Source organism: Balaenoptera musculus, chromosome 13 (assembly GCF_009873245.2).
Source record: "Balaenoptera musculus isolate JJ_BM4_2016_0621 chromosome 13, mBalMus1.pri.v3, whole genome shotgun sequence".
Lineage (NCBI taxonomy): Eukaryota > Metazoa > Chordata > Mammalia > Artiodactyla > Balaenopteridae > Balaenoptera > Balaenoptera musculus.
The window spans coordinates 32,863,921-32,880,860 of NC_045797.1; the positions used below are offsets into that span (position 1 = coordinate 32,863,921).

At 34.4% G+C, this 16,940-nt stretch overlaps 1 protein-coding gene across 6 annotated transcripts; it reads right to left on the minus strand.

Moving 5' to 3' along the window:
- Positions 1-762: 762 nt before the first annotated feature.
- ETAA1 (ETAA1 activator of ATR kinase) lies at positions 763-16,575 on the minus strand. 6 transcript variants are annotated; one of them, XM_036873802.1, is made up of 7 exons: positions 16,145-16,575; positions 14,938-15,066; positions 14,589-14,665; positions 11,376-11,488; positions 9,069-11,113; positions 3,457-3,611; positions 763-1,503 (listed from the first exon to the last, which is right to left on the minus strand). In XM_036873802.1, the coding sequence occupies exons 1-6, from the start codon at positions 16,449-16,451 to the stop codon at positions 3,484-3,486; spliced, it is 2,799 nt and encodes a 932-aa protein (XP_036729697.1). In that variant the 5' UTR covers positions 16,452-16,575; the 3' UTR covers positions 763-1,503; positions 3,457-3,483. The 6 variants fall into 6 exon arrangements, with proteins under 6 accessions (XP_036729697.1, XP_036729698.1, XP_036729696.1 ...); XM_036873803.1 differs by lacking the exon at positions 763-1,503 and adding an exon at positions 1,588-2,366; XM_036873805.1 differs by lacking the exon at positions 763-1,503 and having other exon boundaries at positions 3,477-3,611; positions 9,069-9,197; positions 9,277-11,113; positions 16,145-16,561.
- Between the last annotated feature and the right edge of the window lie 365 nt (positions 16,576-16,940).

The following is a 16,940-nucleotide window of genomic DNA, read 5'->3' on the forward strand; positions in this document are numbered from 1 at the left end:
AAGAACCTGCAGTATAAAAAACACAAACAAACAAAAGAAACAACTAATACTAAACTTTCTTTGGGTTATTTGTATGGAAATATGTTAATATAAATGTTTCAGACATTACATGAAATTTCTAAAAATCTTATATGTTCTGGTATAATGTTATAAGTCATAATTCTAGTTATTACTTTAAAATGTATATCCCAGAAATAACTATATTTCCTTGTCAATTGCATTATTATGAACTTGCATCAAACCTTTAGCCGTGGTCGTTTTTAAGTCTTTTGTCATTTACAGACAGTTCTGGGTGTACTCTGATGCTTTCGCAAAAATGTTCCTATAAAAGGGTTTCATCTTCAAGGAATTCATGGAAAAGACTCTGACAAGTACAGGTTTCTGGTAACTGACTATACTGCTGAACTGAATGAATAAGCATTTTCAGAACTCTAATGGAAAACTGATGAATTCATAAAAGTGCTAACAAAAGATCAAGATGAAAAAAAATTAATTACATGGGACTGAGTGACCTGATGAGGATGATTATAATTTTTGTGACTTTCTGTTTGAATAAAAATAAAAAAAATAAAAAAATTCCACAAGGACTCAGAGGCAAAAAATATACAAATCAATTTTCACTGCAAAGTAAAGGAGCTGTTACAGTGGTGGATTACTGGACTGAATGTCAATATTATGACATAGTATGAGTGTGTTTAGTGTTTGGTAATTGCAATCATTGTTGCTTTTGTTGTGGTCATCCATTTACAATGCTTGGTGTCAGTTTATTTATTTCTTGTAAAAATACAGTGTGTGTGTGTGAAAAAAACAAAAAACAAAAAACAAAAACGGGCAACCCAACAGAAAAGTGTCTATACAAGCAACTCATAATTGAGCAAATTCAGATGGTATATAAACATATGAAAAAGGGCTCTATTTTACTAGTAGTAGGGAAATTGCCAATTAAAACCACAATAAGATGTTAGTACACAGCCAACAGATTGTCAAGCATTTTAAAGTGTGATGTAACTGTAAAAGGTGCACATTTATAGGAAACAGCTTGGCTTTATCTAATGACATTAAGGATATGTACTTACTCTATGACACAGAGGTGTAAATACATGTCTGTCTGAGCCATCCCTCAGGATAGGCTGGCTGCAGTTTAATCCATGCCAGTGCAGGGATTTCCCTAAATAGTTCAGTTGGTGTATATATCCTGAACCCCAGTAATCTGACCATTGAAAGCCCACTTTTAACATCCACAAGCTAATAACAAGCACTAATTTTGCAACTGAAAAGACATTTTAAATGTTCATTATACAAATTAGCAAAGCCTCAAGTGTAGATCAGAGATAATATAGATGAACAGCCAGAGTGAGGCCTTTCCGAACAAATGCTAGCTCACTGTCCTTGCCGTGGGAATTCTCAGTTAGAACAACTTGTTGTCCTAGGTGTCAATTAAAATCAACCCACCGATGTTGGTCAAAAGGTACATACTTTCAGTTATGAATAAATTCTGAGAATCTAAAAAAAAAAAAAAAAAAGAAAAGGAATCAGGATAGAAAAGGCAACTGTGAAGAGCATGTTCAGGCTCAGATTTGCTGGGCCACTCTTCCACCCCCATCCCTAAGTACTATAAGTCAGCCTTTAAAGAGAAAAGGGGTCACTTTAAAGAAAACTGTTAAGTAAATAGTAGCATAGGCTGTATTGAGAATATGACAAAATTATGGAAGAGATTCAAACAAAGAACTTTTAGAAATATTACTAGAATACATATACAACTGAATAACATATAAGGCATTATAGAATTGTCCAACAAAAGATATAAGACATAAGTACCACAGTGATAAGAGAAAAGAAATCAATTCCAGTAAGGATGGTCGGGTACAATTGTCACAGCAACTGAAATTTATTGGGCTGAGTCTTAATGACTGGACAGAATAGGCTAAAGCCATTCTAGAGAGATCAAGTGGTAGGCAGGGGGGAGCTTAAGCAAAAGTAGAGATATCCAAAGAGTAGTAAGAACACAGTGAAGCCAGTTTAGAAAAAGATAGATTCTCAGCTCTTCATTTTCTTACATAGAAAAAATACCTATATTTATTTAGATACTTTTTTATATATTCTTAGGCATATAATAAACATTACCTAGAATGTGTTACTCCACTGTTTATATGAAAATACGATTTTCAAAATTATGTATCTCTATAGAGCAATACCTTAAAATGCATTTAATTACTTTGATATTATCATAGCTCTAAGATACCTGAATAGTGGTGAACACCCTCATAGGTGTTTCACATTTATAAGTTTCGTCAGGTCTCCTAAAGCCATTTGGGATAAATAAAGCATTCTTACCGTCCTTATGCCCTCAGCTAAGATTTTTACTTCTGGCTTCGCAAATTCCAAACAAGCAAAAATTAAAAAGAGAGTAACAGAGAAGAACAAATTAGCAAAGTCAGTAAATTAATCAAGGGAAAATTACATAGTTATAGGAAAATTGAAAAAAGATTCTCATTTTTTATATCCTGGAATGGTTAATTCTTTAATACAAGAAACAATAAGCATTATTATCAGTCGCTTAATGTATTTTAGTTACTTTTTTTAAGTTTTATACTATAAAATAATTAATGCGCCCACAAACAAGTTATTTTAGGTACTAATTAATACTCTGAAGCAAATGGTACCATTTGCCTAGGTATCCACTAGAATGAAAGACATCATTCTAATCCTAGCACAGCTCCAACTTGCCTTCTGACTTTTGGAATAACAGTATTCATTTCTCACCTATACAGTGAAGAAGCTGGACCAGATGATATCTAAAGTTTCTGACAGTTCTAAATGTTACTGATGGTACACTACTTATATAGCTAATCCACATTCTTCTTTCAAAACTAAACTTCTTAAATCAGCATTTTCCCTAAAAATGGTGGGAAGTTTCCAAAATGTACTACATTTTAGAAAATTTTAAATTCACATCTATTACAAACTAGGAATTGAAAATAGTAATTTTCTTATGAAGTCCTTTATTTCCTACCAAACATGTTCCTAAGAATATGGAAGTATTAATTAAAATTCAGAAACGTATAAAAACCTTAAGGAACAGTTATTGAAAATAAAGCTATGAAGAAATAGTCTCTATTAGTAAGTTGAAGCTTTGTATTAGGAAAAGACTTATTACAATAAAAATTAAGTGGATTATCTATTTTTTGATGATCCTCTGCAATCACAGTATTTAAAAATAAAACTAGTTTCCTCTGTATGATTCTACTACATAATTGCTAACTTTCCTGAATTTCCAAAACTTACATGCAATTACTTTCATATACATCTCCAAGGAAAGGTTTCATTGACCATTGTAAACACTGATTTATTAAATAAAGTAGAAGTCCATGCTTTATAACTCAGCATTAAATTTCTCATAGAGAAATCAAGAAAAAATATTTCCTATCATAGATAGTTATCAACTGTCTTTGTTACCTCCGAAGTAACATTTCATTAAAGAAATCAAGTTAAGTGGGAGCTGTCTTTCTTTACAGATGATGCCTGTGCTTTGGCCATTCTTCGAACCAGTGCTTCTTGTCTTTTTCTCTGAATTTCTTCAGGAGAATACTTTCTATTTTTCTCTTCTTCCTCTAAAAATGAAACCAAATATAGATATTAGCTTTACAGACTATATAGTTGTTCTGAATAAGTTTTAATTTTTACTTTTTTATTACCCAGATTTGCTACATTGGTTTCGTTATTAAACTATACTTTACTAAATGTAAGACTACAAGTACAGATACAGTACAGTACAAGGCTCTAGGCCAAAATAAAATCAAGCACTGATCAATCTGTTTGATGCACTCTTTTCACAGTGAGATAAAATCCATTTGATTAAAACCCGTACATTTTGACTACCCAGCAAATAATTTTTGTAAACAATGACATCTAATTTATATAACCAATAAATTAATATATTTTAAAAACAAATTGGAATTTTAAATGTTATATAAATTGTAATAGAAAAGTAGTCAAAATATAATGCATTAAATTAGATACCAACACCTCAAAGAGTATATTTTTACTATAAGATATCCTATGTTAATATTCTTACTCCTACTTTTTTTCCTCTATAGAACTACAAGATTTTCATTTCAGCTATCCAGGAAAAATATTTTGGAGTAATAGAGTGAAATCTATCATGTCAATAAACATGTAACTCACTGTCAGATATTATATTTTTATTCGGAAGATATATTTTCTACAAACATTGGAAAACTATTTCAAGAAGCAGGATATCTGAATAAAATTTTCAATATGAATGTCTTTTAATATATAAAATATGAATCATTCTGATATATTCTTATGCAACACACTTTAGTGTATACTTCAGATAAGCCTACTATAAAATAAACAATGTTTTAAATTAGATAAATGAAAATGAGAAAGTTCTATTTTAATAACACATCCAATTCTGCCTCTACCAAAATTCTGAGTTCTAATAAAATTAATTCCACAGTTAAGTCACTCTGGGCTAAAATATTAGATTATCTATGTAATGCTATAAAAATCAAACTTTAAAATTATCAAACCTATTTTCTCATTTAAATAATGTTTTAAAATCAAGCCCATCATCCTAATACATATTTAAGTGACCGTGTATTGGTAAAACTGTTTATGTTGTAAAATCTACCTTTCAGAGAAGTAAATAAGAATTTGCAGCACTGTCAGCAGAGAAATATTATTTACACTGACATCTAGACAGAGGTTCAGAATTTAGTTGTTATGACATTTCTCTTGTTAACTAAGGTATATATTTACTCAAAATATACCATCTGTCTCCCCTTCCTTCCTCAGTATAATCAGAAATGAGAGAAGGTGTTCAGGGTAAGAGACATATATCTCAAACTCCCTGGATGATTCTGTTGCCTTTTATTTTCTAAATCAATTATCTCACAGACTGTACCTATTTTTTCTTAGAGAATAATACTCAAATGTACTTTAAAATTTGCTTGACTAATTTATCTATTATTTTAGCCTGAAAGCTGAGAAACACAAGAAACTCAGAATACACACACACAATTTACATTCAGTTGACCATAAATTTGGAAGGAAAATAGGTTAATAATCCATGATGGCAGAAAAGAACATAGCTCCCTAAAACTGGCCTTACAGCTGGTTTTGTGATATTAATAAAGTCTCATTAGGCAAATTTGATTTCAACAGAGTCATTCATTTCTCCCATCAGCACTTCCTTTAACACAATCTGCAATAAAAACACATAGCAAGGTCTCAAACTATTGCGAGGTACAAAGCAAGAGTGGCTCTTTTTAATCTTAATCCCAAAGCAGGGGTCAGGAAACTTTTTTCTTCTGTAAAAGGCCAGAAAGTATGTTAACCTTTAAGAGGCATGTGATTTCTTGTTGCAACTGTTCAGTTCTGTCCTCGTAGCATGAAAACAGCAATGGACGATACATATAAGTAAATGATGTGGCTGTGTTCAAATAAAACTTTGTTTATGGACAATGAAGTATGAATTCCATATAGTTTTCAAAAGTCATGACGTATTATTCTTCTTTTGATTTTTTTCAACCACTTAAAATGTGAAAGTGGGACTTCCCTGGTGGTGCAGTGGTTAAGAATCCGCTTGCCAATGCAACGAACATGGGTTCGATCCCTGGTCCAGGAAGATCCCACATGCTGTGGAGCAACTAAGCCCATACGCCACAACTACTGAGACTACGCTCTAGAGCCTGCGAGCCCCAACTACTGAGCCCACGCGCCACAAGTACTGAAGCCCACGCGCCCTACAGCCCGTGTGCCGCAACTACTGAGCCTGCGTCCTGCAACTACTGAAGCCCACACGTCTAGAGCCCGTGCTCTGCAATAACAGAAGCCAATCGCAATGAGAAGCCCACGCACCGCAACTTAGAGTAGCCCCTGCTTGCCACGACTAGAGAAAGCCCGCTCGCAGCAATGAAGAACCAATGCAGCCAAAAATAAATAAACAAATAAAATGTGAAACTCATCTTAGTATGCTGGCTGTACAAAAACAGGCTATACAGGCTGGATTTGGACAGGCCACAGTTAGCCAAACCTAGCTTAAAGCAATGAGGTGGTTAGAAGGGCTTTGTTTCAAAGATATTTCCTGGAGAGCAGCTTGCTATACCAAAGTAAGAGGAAATAGAAACAACGGAAAATATCAACAACGTTAATATTAATTAGAATATCAGGCACTATCAATAAACTTAAGAGAAAAATTGTAAAGTAAACTGAAAGGCAGATTATCCATCCATAAAAAAATGCAGATAAGACAGGAGTTTTGGAAAAACTCAAATATTCCAGAGAGATTTAGTTTTTAATGGAATTACAACTAGAAGTAAATAAATTCATGTTGGAAACATGCTTCAATTAATTACACTTATTTAAACATAAACTTAAATGTTTAGACTATTATAGTCTGACAACAATTTTAAAGCTTCAACGTTTCTAGTTTCGGTGACAATGTAGAGAAGTATTCATTGTCAGTGTTGATAAGAATATAAATTGATGCGATTGGGGGGACGATTTGGAGATATCCATCAAAATTTAATACATTCTGAACCTTACATAAATTTTCAGTAATTAACATACAATCACACAAGTGTGTGTAAATTTATGTAGAAGAATATTCACTGGAGGACTGTACTGTTGTTTATAATGCAAAAAACTGCAATCAAACTAAACCTCCATCAACAGAGAAACAGTTAAATAAATTATGGTACATCCATATAATGACATACTATGTAGTCACTCAAAGGACTAAAGCAAATCTATATGTACTAACAGGAAAAGATAGTTACAATGTATTAAGTGAAAGCAAAACCAAGTTGCCAGATAGTGTGTACTATATAATTTCCCTGAGGAATGGTTGGAAGAAAGGAGAAATAGAGGACTTACCTTTTTACTTCAAATTAATCTATACTGTTTTCTTTATTTTTATAAAACTACATATTACTGTTACAATTTTTTTTAAAGGGAAGGATCACTTAAATAGGAAAGTTGTAGCAATAATGCCAACAAAAGCATCATCTAAACAGACAACAATCATGTTAAAAGAAACTGAAAACTCCCTTACCATAGTAGCATTGATCTACATAATAGGTAAGAATCCTAATGTTTAGCCACAAGTGAGGGAGACTGATTAAGGAAATCTATCATTACAAGGTAGCATAGTAAATGCTGTAACAGAAGTTAGCACTGGGTATTGGAGAAACCCAGAGAAAGCGAATCTTAATCACTCTGCGTGGTTAGAAATGCACTGGGTTTTAAAGGATAAACAGAAAAGAGCCAGAAGATTTGGCGTATGCATGTGGGGGCACTAGGTTTCTGGTGAAGAGCCCTGGGCATTAAGAAGCACATGTAGTTATGCCAGAAATATTCCCTTTTAAAAACTACTACAGTATCAGTGAATGACAGACTTTTCACATTATATTGCATGATGTTCATTCAAATATTTATTAAACATCTAACTGGCAGCTGCTGTGGTAGGCCTAGGTATTCACTGATGAGACAGACATTTATCAATATTTGATTGCAAACTGTGACAAAAGAAATGAAGGAAATAAGAGAGATGACTGAAAATAACAAGGAAAGCATTTATAGACTGTTGAAGGAAGGCTTCTGTGAGATAGTAATATCAATACTGAAACTGAGACCTAAGGATAAAAAAGCACCAACTGGACTTCCCTAGTGGCGCAGTGGTTAAGAATCCACCTGCCAGTGCAGGGGACATGGGTTCAAGCCCTGATCCGGGAAGATCCCACATGCCACGGAGCAACTAAGCCCACGCACCACAACTACTGAGCCTGCGCTCTAGAGCCCACAAGCCACAACTACTGAGCCCACACACCACAACTACTGACGCTCACGTGCCTAGAGCCCATGCTCTGCAACAAGAGAAGCCACCACAATGAGAAGCCCATGCTCCGCAACAAAAAGTAGCCCCTGCTCGCCGCAACTGGAGAAAGACCGCGTGCAACAATGAAGACCCAACGCAGCCACAAATAAATAAATAAATAAATTTATTTTAAAAAAAAAAGCACCAGCCAAAGGAGGGGTGGGGGTCACATGCTGGGAAGCAGTGTTAGCTGGGCCTAGCAGTCAAACCTCCTGAACTAGAAAAGAACCTATTCTGTTTGAGGAACTGAAATACAGCTGACATAGCTGAAGCCTAATAGGTAAGGCAAAAAAAGAGGACAGGAAGGTTAAGGAGAGATAATCCAGGGCCTTATAGATCACAGGGTAAAGTCTGGATTTATTTGAAATAGGATGGACAGTGGCTGAAGGTTGTCTTTAAGCAGACAAATGCCATATTTGTTTTTATTTTTTATCTTGTTTTAAAAGATGATTCTGCTGTTTGGAGACTAGAATTGACAGGGAACAGGTAAAAGAACTGTAGTAGTCCAGTCAGGAAACGTTGGCTTGGATAAGGGTGGTAGCAGGAGACAGTGAGAAAAGTGTACAGTTTTCAGATATATTTTTTGAGGTAGAAACAATGGAACTTGATAGAAAGGAGAACTGGGGAAAAGAACTGGAAAGAATCAAAGATCACAGGATGTACTGAGTAAGTAAATAACAATTCTAACCATCATAACTAACAGTTTTATATCAGATGGTATTCTAGCAAAGGCATTTAATTAGAATGCTCTAAATCTTCAAATATTGTTCACCTCAATATTCTGCTAAACACAGGAGTAAGATTATTCAAATTTTAAAACAATGAGATATTTAGTGAACACAAGGAATCTTCACACAATAATACAAGAATCTATAAGTAAAATTTTCCAGGAAATGATTCAGAAAACATTCAACACATACTTATCGAGTGCCTACTATACACTAGTCACTGTATTAAATGTTGGCAAAGAATTCGATGCAGTCTTTTAAAAACATAAATCACCCAGTGTTTGTATATTCCAGCATTATTTTTTTTTCCAGCATTATTTTTAAGAATCACTTTAAGACTTCTAGTTAAACATCATAGTTTTTAACTTGTATGTTATGCAAATTCAATACAACAAATAACTAGTTTGGTTACTTTTCAAAGAAAATTATTTCATACATACCTTTTGAAGTTTGTTTCAAAGATTCAGAAAATTTCACCAAAGACTGCTGTTGAAAAGCCTTCCCACATAATGGGTTGACAGTTTTATTTTTCTGCAAACCCTGTGTGATTTTGGTACCAGAAATACTTCCTGTTATACAATTGTTATTAAACTGAGAAAGAATCTGAGAATTTTTCATCTTTATAAACATGTACTTAGAAAATCTCACTGTTCTGTTAAGGTCACTCTGAGCTTCATCTGTTACGGTGCTATGCGACAGATGTGGAGTACTCAATTTCTTCTTATTAGCAGCAATTTCTGTACTCATATGATCTGAACTCACATTCAAACTTGAACTTCCTGTAAGAACCGATTTGGAACTATTCACTTGTTTTGGAACATCAGTGTTATTCCAAGAGACATGCAGATTATTGATCTGACGATTTGAGTTCTTAGAATATATAGTCAAATTTGTCGTGGCACCTAAAAATCCGGGAGAATTTCCACAAATTTCCCTTTTCTCCATCTTCATTGATTTATTTATTTGTAAGCTATCTGTCAATGAAGATGTTTGCACTGAAACGCTGTTCAGATTCAAATGCTTTGATTGCACTAACTGACTTCCTTGTTTAGGTGTAGTAAACACATTTTTGGCTCCATGTTTAGAACTATTATTGATTCCAAGTACACTTTCTGATGTCTTGCTGTCCACTCTAATGTCTTGTTCCTGAGTTAGTCTTTCAATATCATCACATGCTTGGTATAATAAATCATCATCTACATCATCTGCTTCCCAGGTATTCTCTAAGTGATGACAGGCTTTAACAATTTCATTGGTAAATGATGTATCATTCCAATCATCAAAGAAAGAACTAAGCTTTGACGCATTAGTCTGATTTGGGTTACAAACACTGGTTTTATTGCCCAAAGTTGCAGAGCCTAAAGGCTCGACATTAGTAGGTGCCTTCAAAGACTGATTAAAAATGGACTTATTTTTTTGTTCATTAGAACATCCTGGGTTCAAAGTAGACTTTTTTTCAGAAGCATTTACATTAGAAGTAAATTTAATATGAGTATCTTCATTTACTTTTGCCAGATTAGATGCAACTGCACAGTCTTGAATTTTGTCTTGAACAACAATTGTATTAAAAGATTTCTCCAATTTATTTCCAGTGGATGATAATTTATTTGGTTTATCATTCGGCTTTGGTGAAAATCTGTATTTTGCAGCATCTGTTAATTCACTGTTCCATGTCTTTGAAGGAAGATGTTGTAAAATTTTTGAATCTCTTAACCTGGTATCTAGACTTGTATTCATTCCTGACTTACTTTTACCATTTTTACTGTTAAAGGTACAAATTTCCTTTTGATCAGTAATCTGGGCTGTTTCAGGGGCAGGGAAAAGTTCAGACATTTCAATATTTTGCATAACAAAAGGTTCATTATTTAGTAAGTTTTCCCAATCATCCTCAAAATCACTGGTAGTAAATGTATCAATGTGCTTATTAAAAGCTCCTGGTTCCTTAGTACAGGAAGTCACATGTGATTTTGTCATTCCAGGATTATCTACTTGACGAGAAAGTGATCCTTTGGTTTTATTTGGCAGTTTTTCAGTGACCAGAGTTTCATTAGTAATGATGTTCTCCTCTTTCAAAGCGTTTTTCTTTCCAAAGGTAGTATTACTGGTGTTCAAGAAAGCATCTGACAGATCTTGGCTTAACCGTCCACTACATTTCTGAGTAGAACCATCAAAAATGGCGATAAAGGCTGCTTCAGCGTTTTGGTCAAATGTTTTCTGACTGCTATTTTGATCATTTACTACAAATATCCTGTTTTCTTTCACTGGCTTCTTTATCATAGCATTATCGATTTCAGGAACTATATCATGTAGCAACTGCGTCTGTACACTATCTCTGTAATTATTTAAAGTCTCTGCTTCTGAAATCATCTGGATAAGATCATGATTTCTCTTGTTTTGCTCTTGAATCACATCTAGCTCTTCCATATTTTTATCAAATTGCTTAGCCAATTTCATAAGTTCCTCCTCCTGATTTTGTGATTTTAACCTATTAAACAAACATTTTAAAAATTACAACTAAGTAAAGTTCTAAAAGTCATAAATATTCAGTTGTTATTTAACATATTTTAATGTTAAAACTCAAAAGTTTTAACACATACTGATATTATAATTATTTTAAGTCAAAATTTTACATGTCAAAATTTAGGAAAATAATTTATAACCATTTTGACATATTCACAAAACCAAAAAAGAATATTAAAAATATTTACTTCACTGAATGTTAGAAAAACTGCAAAGTTTGAACTTACTTTGCGCAGCTGAGTTTTGCTCTTGATTTTCCTTTTGCTACACTAGGAGTGCAAGGAATAGCAGTTGCACCAATCCACACGCCCAGCATGGAGTCTGTTGTTGGTTTCTCATCCTTTGGCAGAAGGGGAAAAAAAAGAGGTGTAAAAGTACCAAAACCAACCAAACAAAAATCCACTTTAATTATGCTGAATTATTTTCTTAAAGCAATAATTTCTGGTAAGGTGATAGCTACTAAACAAACTCCAAAACAATGAGAAGATGGAGGACAGCACTAACAAGCTGCAAGAAGTGATCTATTTATGTTTCTGGGAATGAAAACACTCAGAATTGGGAATTCCTTATTTTCAAAAAAATTTTGTTTTTAAGAATTTAATTAATTAGGAAATGCATATTCAATAGTAAAAGCACATGTTTTTATCAAAAGAAAACCGAACAACTTATTTCAGTTGTCATAAGATATTCATAAAATAAACATTAGTATCAGAAATAAACCATGTAGCAGGAATCATTAGAATTTTGAATAAAGAGAGATACATATGGAGTATTTTCTGTATCACCTGATTCTCCAAATTTTCCCTATCCCCATTATAATGCTTATCTAAAGTTGGGACAATCCATGTTGACCTTAACTGACAACACTTAGGTAGAATTAAGACAACTTAGAATTAAATCAGGACCAAGTTAGAGATAAATGCAAGGTTAGAACTGATGCTGTGAATGAGGGATAAGAACAAAAAGTAAGTAGAGAAAGCAGGTAAAGAAGTTTAACAGTATTAAGGCTAGAAAAAAGCCATTTTAGTCCTGGATCTTTCTACTATACCCTTCAGTCACTTGATCATGCATAAAATTAGAGAATAAATTGTGTATTAGTTACAAACCAAACCAATAAATTAAACAAGTTAATCATTTTCTACTCTATTTTTATAGTACCTAGAATGAGCATAAACAAGCAACTATCACACAAATTAAAATAATCTTATCACTAGATTATAGATTACTTGAAGGCAAGGACTATTCCTGATAGTTCAGCATCTAGCAAAATGCTGAGCATAAAGATGCCAGTTCATGTTTATTCCCTAGAAAGTTAGGTGAAAAGATACCTACAACTTGGTACTTCAAAATCCTCAATCAACAAGCAGTTTTCTTAGATGTCCAGTTGAACCTAGTAGATTTTAGCTTTGCAAAATACCCAAGGAAAGCAATAATTTTGATTTTAGACGCAATACATATTTTCCCTTTTGTTTCAACAATCTTGAATTTAGGGAAAAATAACATTCTTAATGATTTAATTATGGATTTTTTTTTGGTCCATTTACCAAGTAATTTTAAATTCATTCCATTTTTAGAATATAAAAGTATGATAACTTTATACATCTAGTTATATATATACATGGGTCCTATATATTTTTTATAGTATTTGTAAATGTTATATTTTTAAAATTTCCTCATCAATACTTACATAATTACAATAATTACAATCCAGGTACTGCAAAAGGTATCTAAGCACATATCCTAGAGTATACTGTGCAGAGTTGTAAAAATGATGGAAAAATATACACCATCTTCAAAGAACAACATTATACAAAAAGTATCCCTGAAGAAAGCAAAATGACTGACCAATTAAAAGTACAAATTTTAAAAAATGTCATCTCTGGAACTATTAAGGTGACTTAAATAATTATTTGAGGAGGGTAACTCACCTAAAAATAAACAACATGAATATGTCATTCTGAGAAAATGACAAGTTCTTAAGAAGACCTTGATATTACCAAAGATTTATGTGCTTTAAAAGTGCTCAGGTGAAAATGGTAATATTTAAAAGCAACTAATTTCACTGTACTTTTTCTTATACACAAGTTACCACTTGCAAACTGTTGCCATTTCTTTATGTGAGCTATTATTTCCAGCCCACTTAGGTAAAGAGTCCAATAATTTACTCAACTCTCTTTTTATCACTATTGAGGCTGGCCAGCCCAAACACATTTTATAATGCTTCTTTCATGTGAAACCCACAATTAATGAAGATCTATTGTTAACTTATGAAGCAAGTAGTGTATGGTATAAAGGCTATTTAACTAATGAACTGTATGTAAAATGCATTTCTATGACATGTCAAACATGGAATGTAGAGCTAGTAGCAACAGAGTTGTTTTGACCGTGTTAGTTGTAATTCTGGATGTTTTATAGTTGCTAAGAAAAACTTTATTTCCTGTCTCCTCCACCTGGATGATGGTGATCCTTGTAACCACAGTTTGGGCCAGTGTCATCTCTTGTTTATGGTCAACATATAGTCACTATCCAAGAGCATTTCAAGGAAAAATACTAAACTTCCTATGGAGAAGACACTAAGCAAAAACTGGATGTTTTCTGGATTTAAATGTTGCTAAATAAGAAAAAGAGAAAGGAAAGAGGTCCAGAACAGAGGTTGACCTAAACTTATACATCTCTTACACTCAAGCATTACAAGAGCTGAAATAATGAAGAAATTTTTGAATACAGCTCTTTTATAGCAAATAATTTAACTATCATAATTAACTTTAACCTAGCATTTGTAATGCTCTGTAGTTTACATAGAATTTTTATCCAATTCAGTCATCATATTAATCCAAGAAAGAGAGCAATACAAGTAATAATTCTATTTTAATGGCTGAATGAACTAAAGTTCTGAGAGTTTAAGTGACTTGCTTAGGGTCATCCAGCATAGGAGGCAGACTGAGAACTAACTCCAAATCCAATGTTTTTTCCATTTTTATGTTTCTTGATGATATTATAAGCCAACAAGTATTAAGAAAAGCAGTTTCAATGAGGAAAAGGTGTGCTATAGACAGAGAAAAAAAATACCCATCACAAAAAACTTAGAAGTTTAAACTTTTATTGTGTGATTCTACTCTTTTAGTAACTTGAAAAATGATACCATATATTGTTAAATAACATTAAAAACAAAATAAACACAAAGCTCTAGTTAAAAATCATCATTCTAAAAAAGTATATATATATGCTTAGGAAAATATATATTACCAATTTTAAATTATGGTCCTTTTTTCAAAACATGCATTCCAGTGGTAGAAAAGGTAAAAATAATCTTTGCTGCTCTGTTTTTAGAAAAGAGAATTGAATAAGATGAAATATTTTTCACATAAATGAACTATAAAAAAAACCTTAGTGGCATATTTTCACTGTTTTAAAATAAACTATAAAATACTGATATTTACCTGAGGAGCAATACGCTTAACAATATGTGAGATTTCATCACTATCTGTGGTGTAAATCTGCTTTTTTCTTCCTTTACCTAAAGAAACAAAGACATTTCTATAAATTAAAAACAAAAAACTAATTTTTAAAAATAGTGGTCACGTCTTAGAACACAATTTTAATTAGCATGGCTTAGATCACTATGCATTCTGACATTACACGCGTATCACAGCAACATGATCACTTAATATTCTCGAAAAACATTTGCTGTATAAAAGTTCCTGATGTGGATACCCGACTGAGATTCTACAGTTAAATCCTAATCATTAATCAAATATTCACCCAGATAAAAATGTTTTAACAACTTACCTAACTGTTTTGTCATTGGAGAATTCTGATCCCAAAAGATATCATTCTGTCCATCTGGATCATTAGGAGAACTGAAGGTAGATGACAATAAATCCATTTGCAGCATTCTCTTTGGTGTTTCATACATTTCTACATAAAAGAAGGTTAAAATAACAATTGTTGCATTTTAAAGCATTACTTTACTTCATAATACCCCGATGTTAAATACCAGCTTAGACTAAATTTTTTTTAGAGTCCAATTATAAATTTATTTCCCAGAGATGATTATATTACTTTAGCCATAATTGAAATGTTTCACATAAAATCCCTGTAGTACTTCATAGGTTTGACATTGTAAATAGCAAGTATTTTAAGACAATCTAATAGCTCTATAAATGTACAATACTGTATAACTTAGTCATTCCATTCATTACCCCTGGAACTAGGAGGTTTTGGGAACCACCTGTAATTTAGACACATTTCAAAAATCAAAAGCATTTCAACAAAAACTTCAGAAAAAGTCTATGTTTAGCTTCCTTTTGCCAACTCTATCCAACTACACTAATTACTTTAAAAAGCTTCAGTGAGCCATTTCTTGGTTAAGTTTTGCCTAGTATCACTTTTTGTTTTTGTTTATTCTGCAACTGCTTTGTCAAACTAAAAACAAGGTAAAAAAAGCTGTATTTTAAGAACATGCTCTAGGAAAGAGCTCTTATATGAGTTTCAATTCCTACCAGGATTTATTAGAAAAAAATTGAACACCAAAAAGTGATCAGAATTAAATACTCAGGGGCCCTGGGTTTCCTACTATGAGGGACATTATACAAAGGAACTTCCGGTTTATTCATAACGAGTTGAGACATCACCAAGGCTTTGAGGATAGAGATAGCTATATATTCCACACGGCCCCTTCTCTAAGTCAAATCAGGGCAAAAAGTTTAAGGGGAAATAATTGCCGTAGGAATAAGCAGAAGGCACAAGATATTATATCTCCTCCCTCTGCCACTATTGATGCCTGGAGGAGAGCCTACAAATTAGCCTTCCTCCCTCCAACAGGTAAACCCCCCAGTCTATTCCTGTGGCAGGAGCGACAAGTGGGTTGTCACGCCTAACGGGGCAGTGCTCACACTCGGGGATGAAAGCCCTGGGGGAGTGGTGTCGCGTTAAGTTTGGACTCACGAGGGAGAAGCCCAGGGAAAGAAAACACAACTTCAGACTCCACTCCCACCTGCACCCGGGGTTTCCCGGTCACGAGCTGGCTTCTGAAGCTGCGGCACCGAAGCCCAGGGAGGCCCCGCTGCCCACGTCTCACCCTCGGGGTTACTTTTACTGCACGAAGCGGCTACTGGAGGCTGCTCTTGCTGCGGCAGGGGCCGGGGAGGCCTCTCTCCAGCCCCACAGGGCCCTGAACCGCGGGCCGACCTCAGCCGCCTCTTCCCCGTTTCGACCACCGAGCTGCATTCCTCAGTCGCCGCCGCTTTGCGCGGCGTGTTCTTCAGGCCAGGGCTGTCCCCATATTTCCTTCGCCGACTCATTGCGTAGGACGCCCTCCACCAGCCGCTCCTCCTTTCACATTTTGCAACGGGAGGAGTAGAGCAACGGAACTACAACCGAGACCCCACACCAACGGCCGCCGCCATTTTGGCCGGTGGGACGCTCGTAAGAGGCGGGTTCTGATTGGCTGCGTCCGGACGAGGGGCGGGGCGGCCAGGGTGCGAGCCGGCGCTTCGGAAGCCCGCATCGCGAACCTGCTCTACTCTGCTCGGATTCGTCAGGATAGGAACTGGTTGTTGAGGGACAGCCGTCTGGCCACCATAGCTGAGAGTGAGAGCATGCGATGTGGAAAGAATCCACTGGCATCTTTGTATTGAGTTTACTCGGATTCAGGTTCTTGTGGGGTTTAATATTTCGAAGAAGAGGAAATACAAGGTATAGATTAGGAAGGAAGGCATGAAACTTCTTTCATGGAGGATATGTGCATAGAAAATCAAAACATGTAGGAAAAGCTATTAAATTCATAAATT

What these genes read in the sequence shown, in the direction of transcription:
- ETAA1 (XM_036873802.1), bottom strand. Translation starts at nt 16,451, where the DNA reads ATGAGTCGGCGAAGGAAATATGGGGACAGCCCTGGCCTGAAGAACACG. An exon ending in CCGGGAAACCCCGGGTGCAG is followed by an intron (nt 15,067 to 16,144) that starts GTGGGAGTGGAG and finishes TCTTTTATGTAG; the next exon opens with AAATGTATGAAACACCAAAG. An exon ending in TCCAATGACAAAACAGTTAG is followed by an intron (nt 14,666 to 14,937) that starts GTAAGTTGTTAA and finishes TTGTTTCTTTAG; the next exon opens with GTAAAGGAAGAAAAAAGCAG.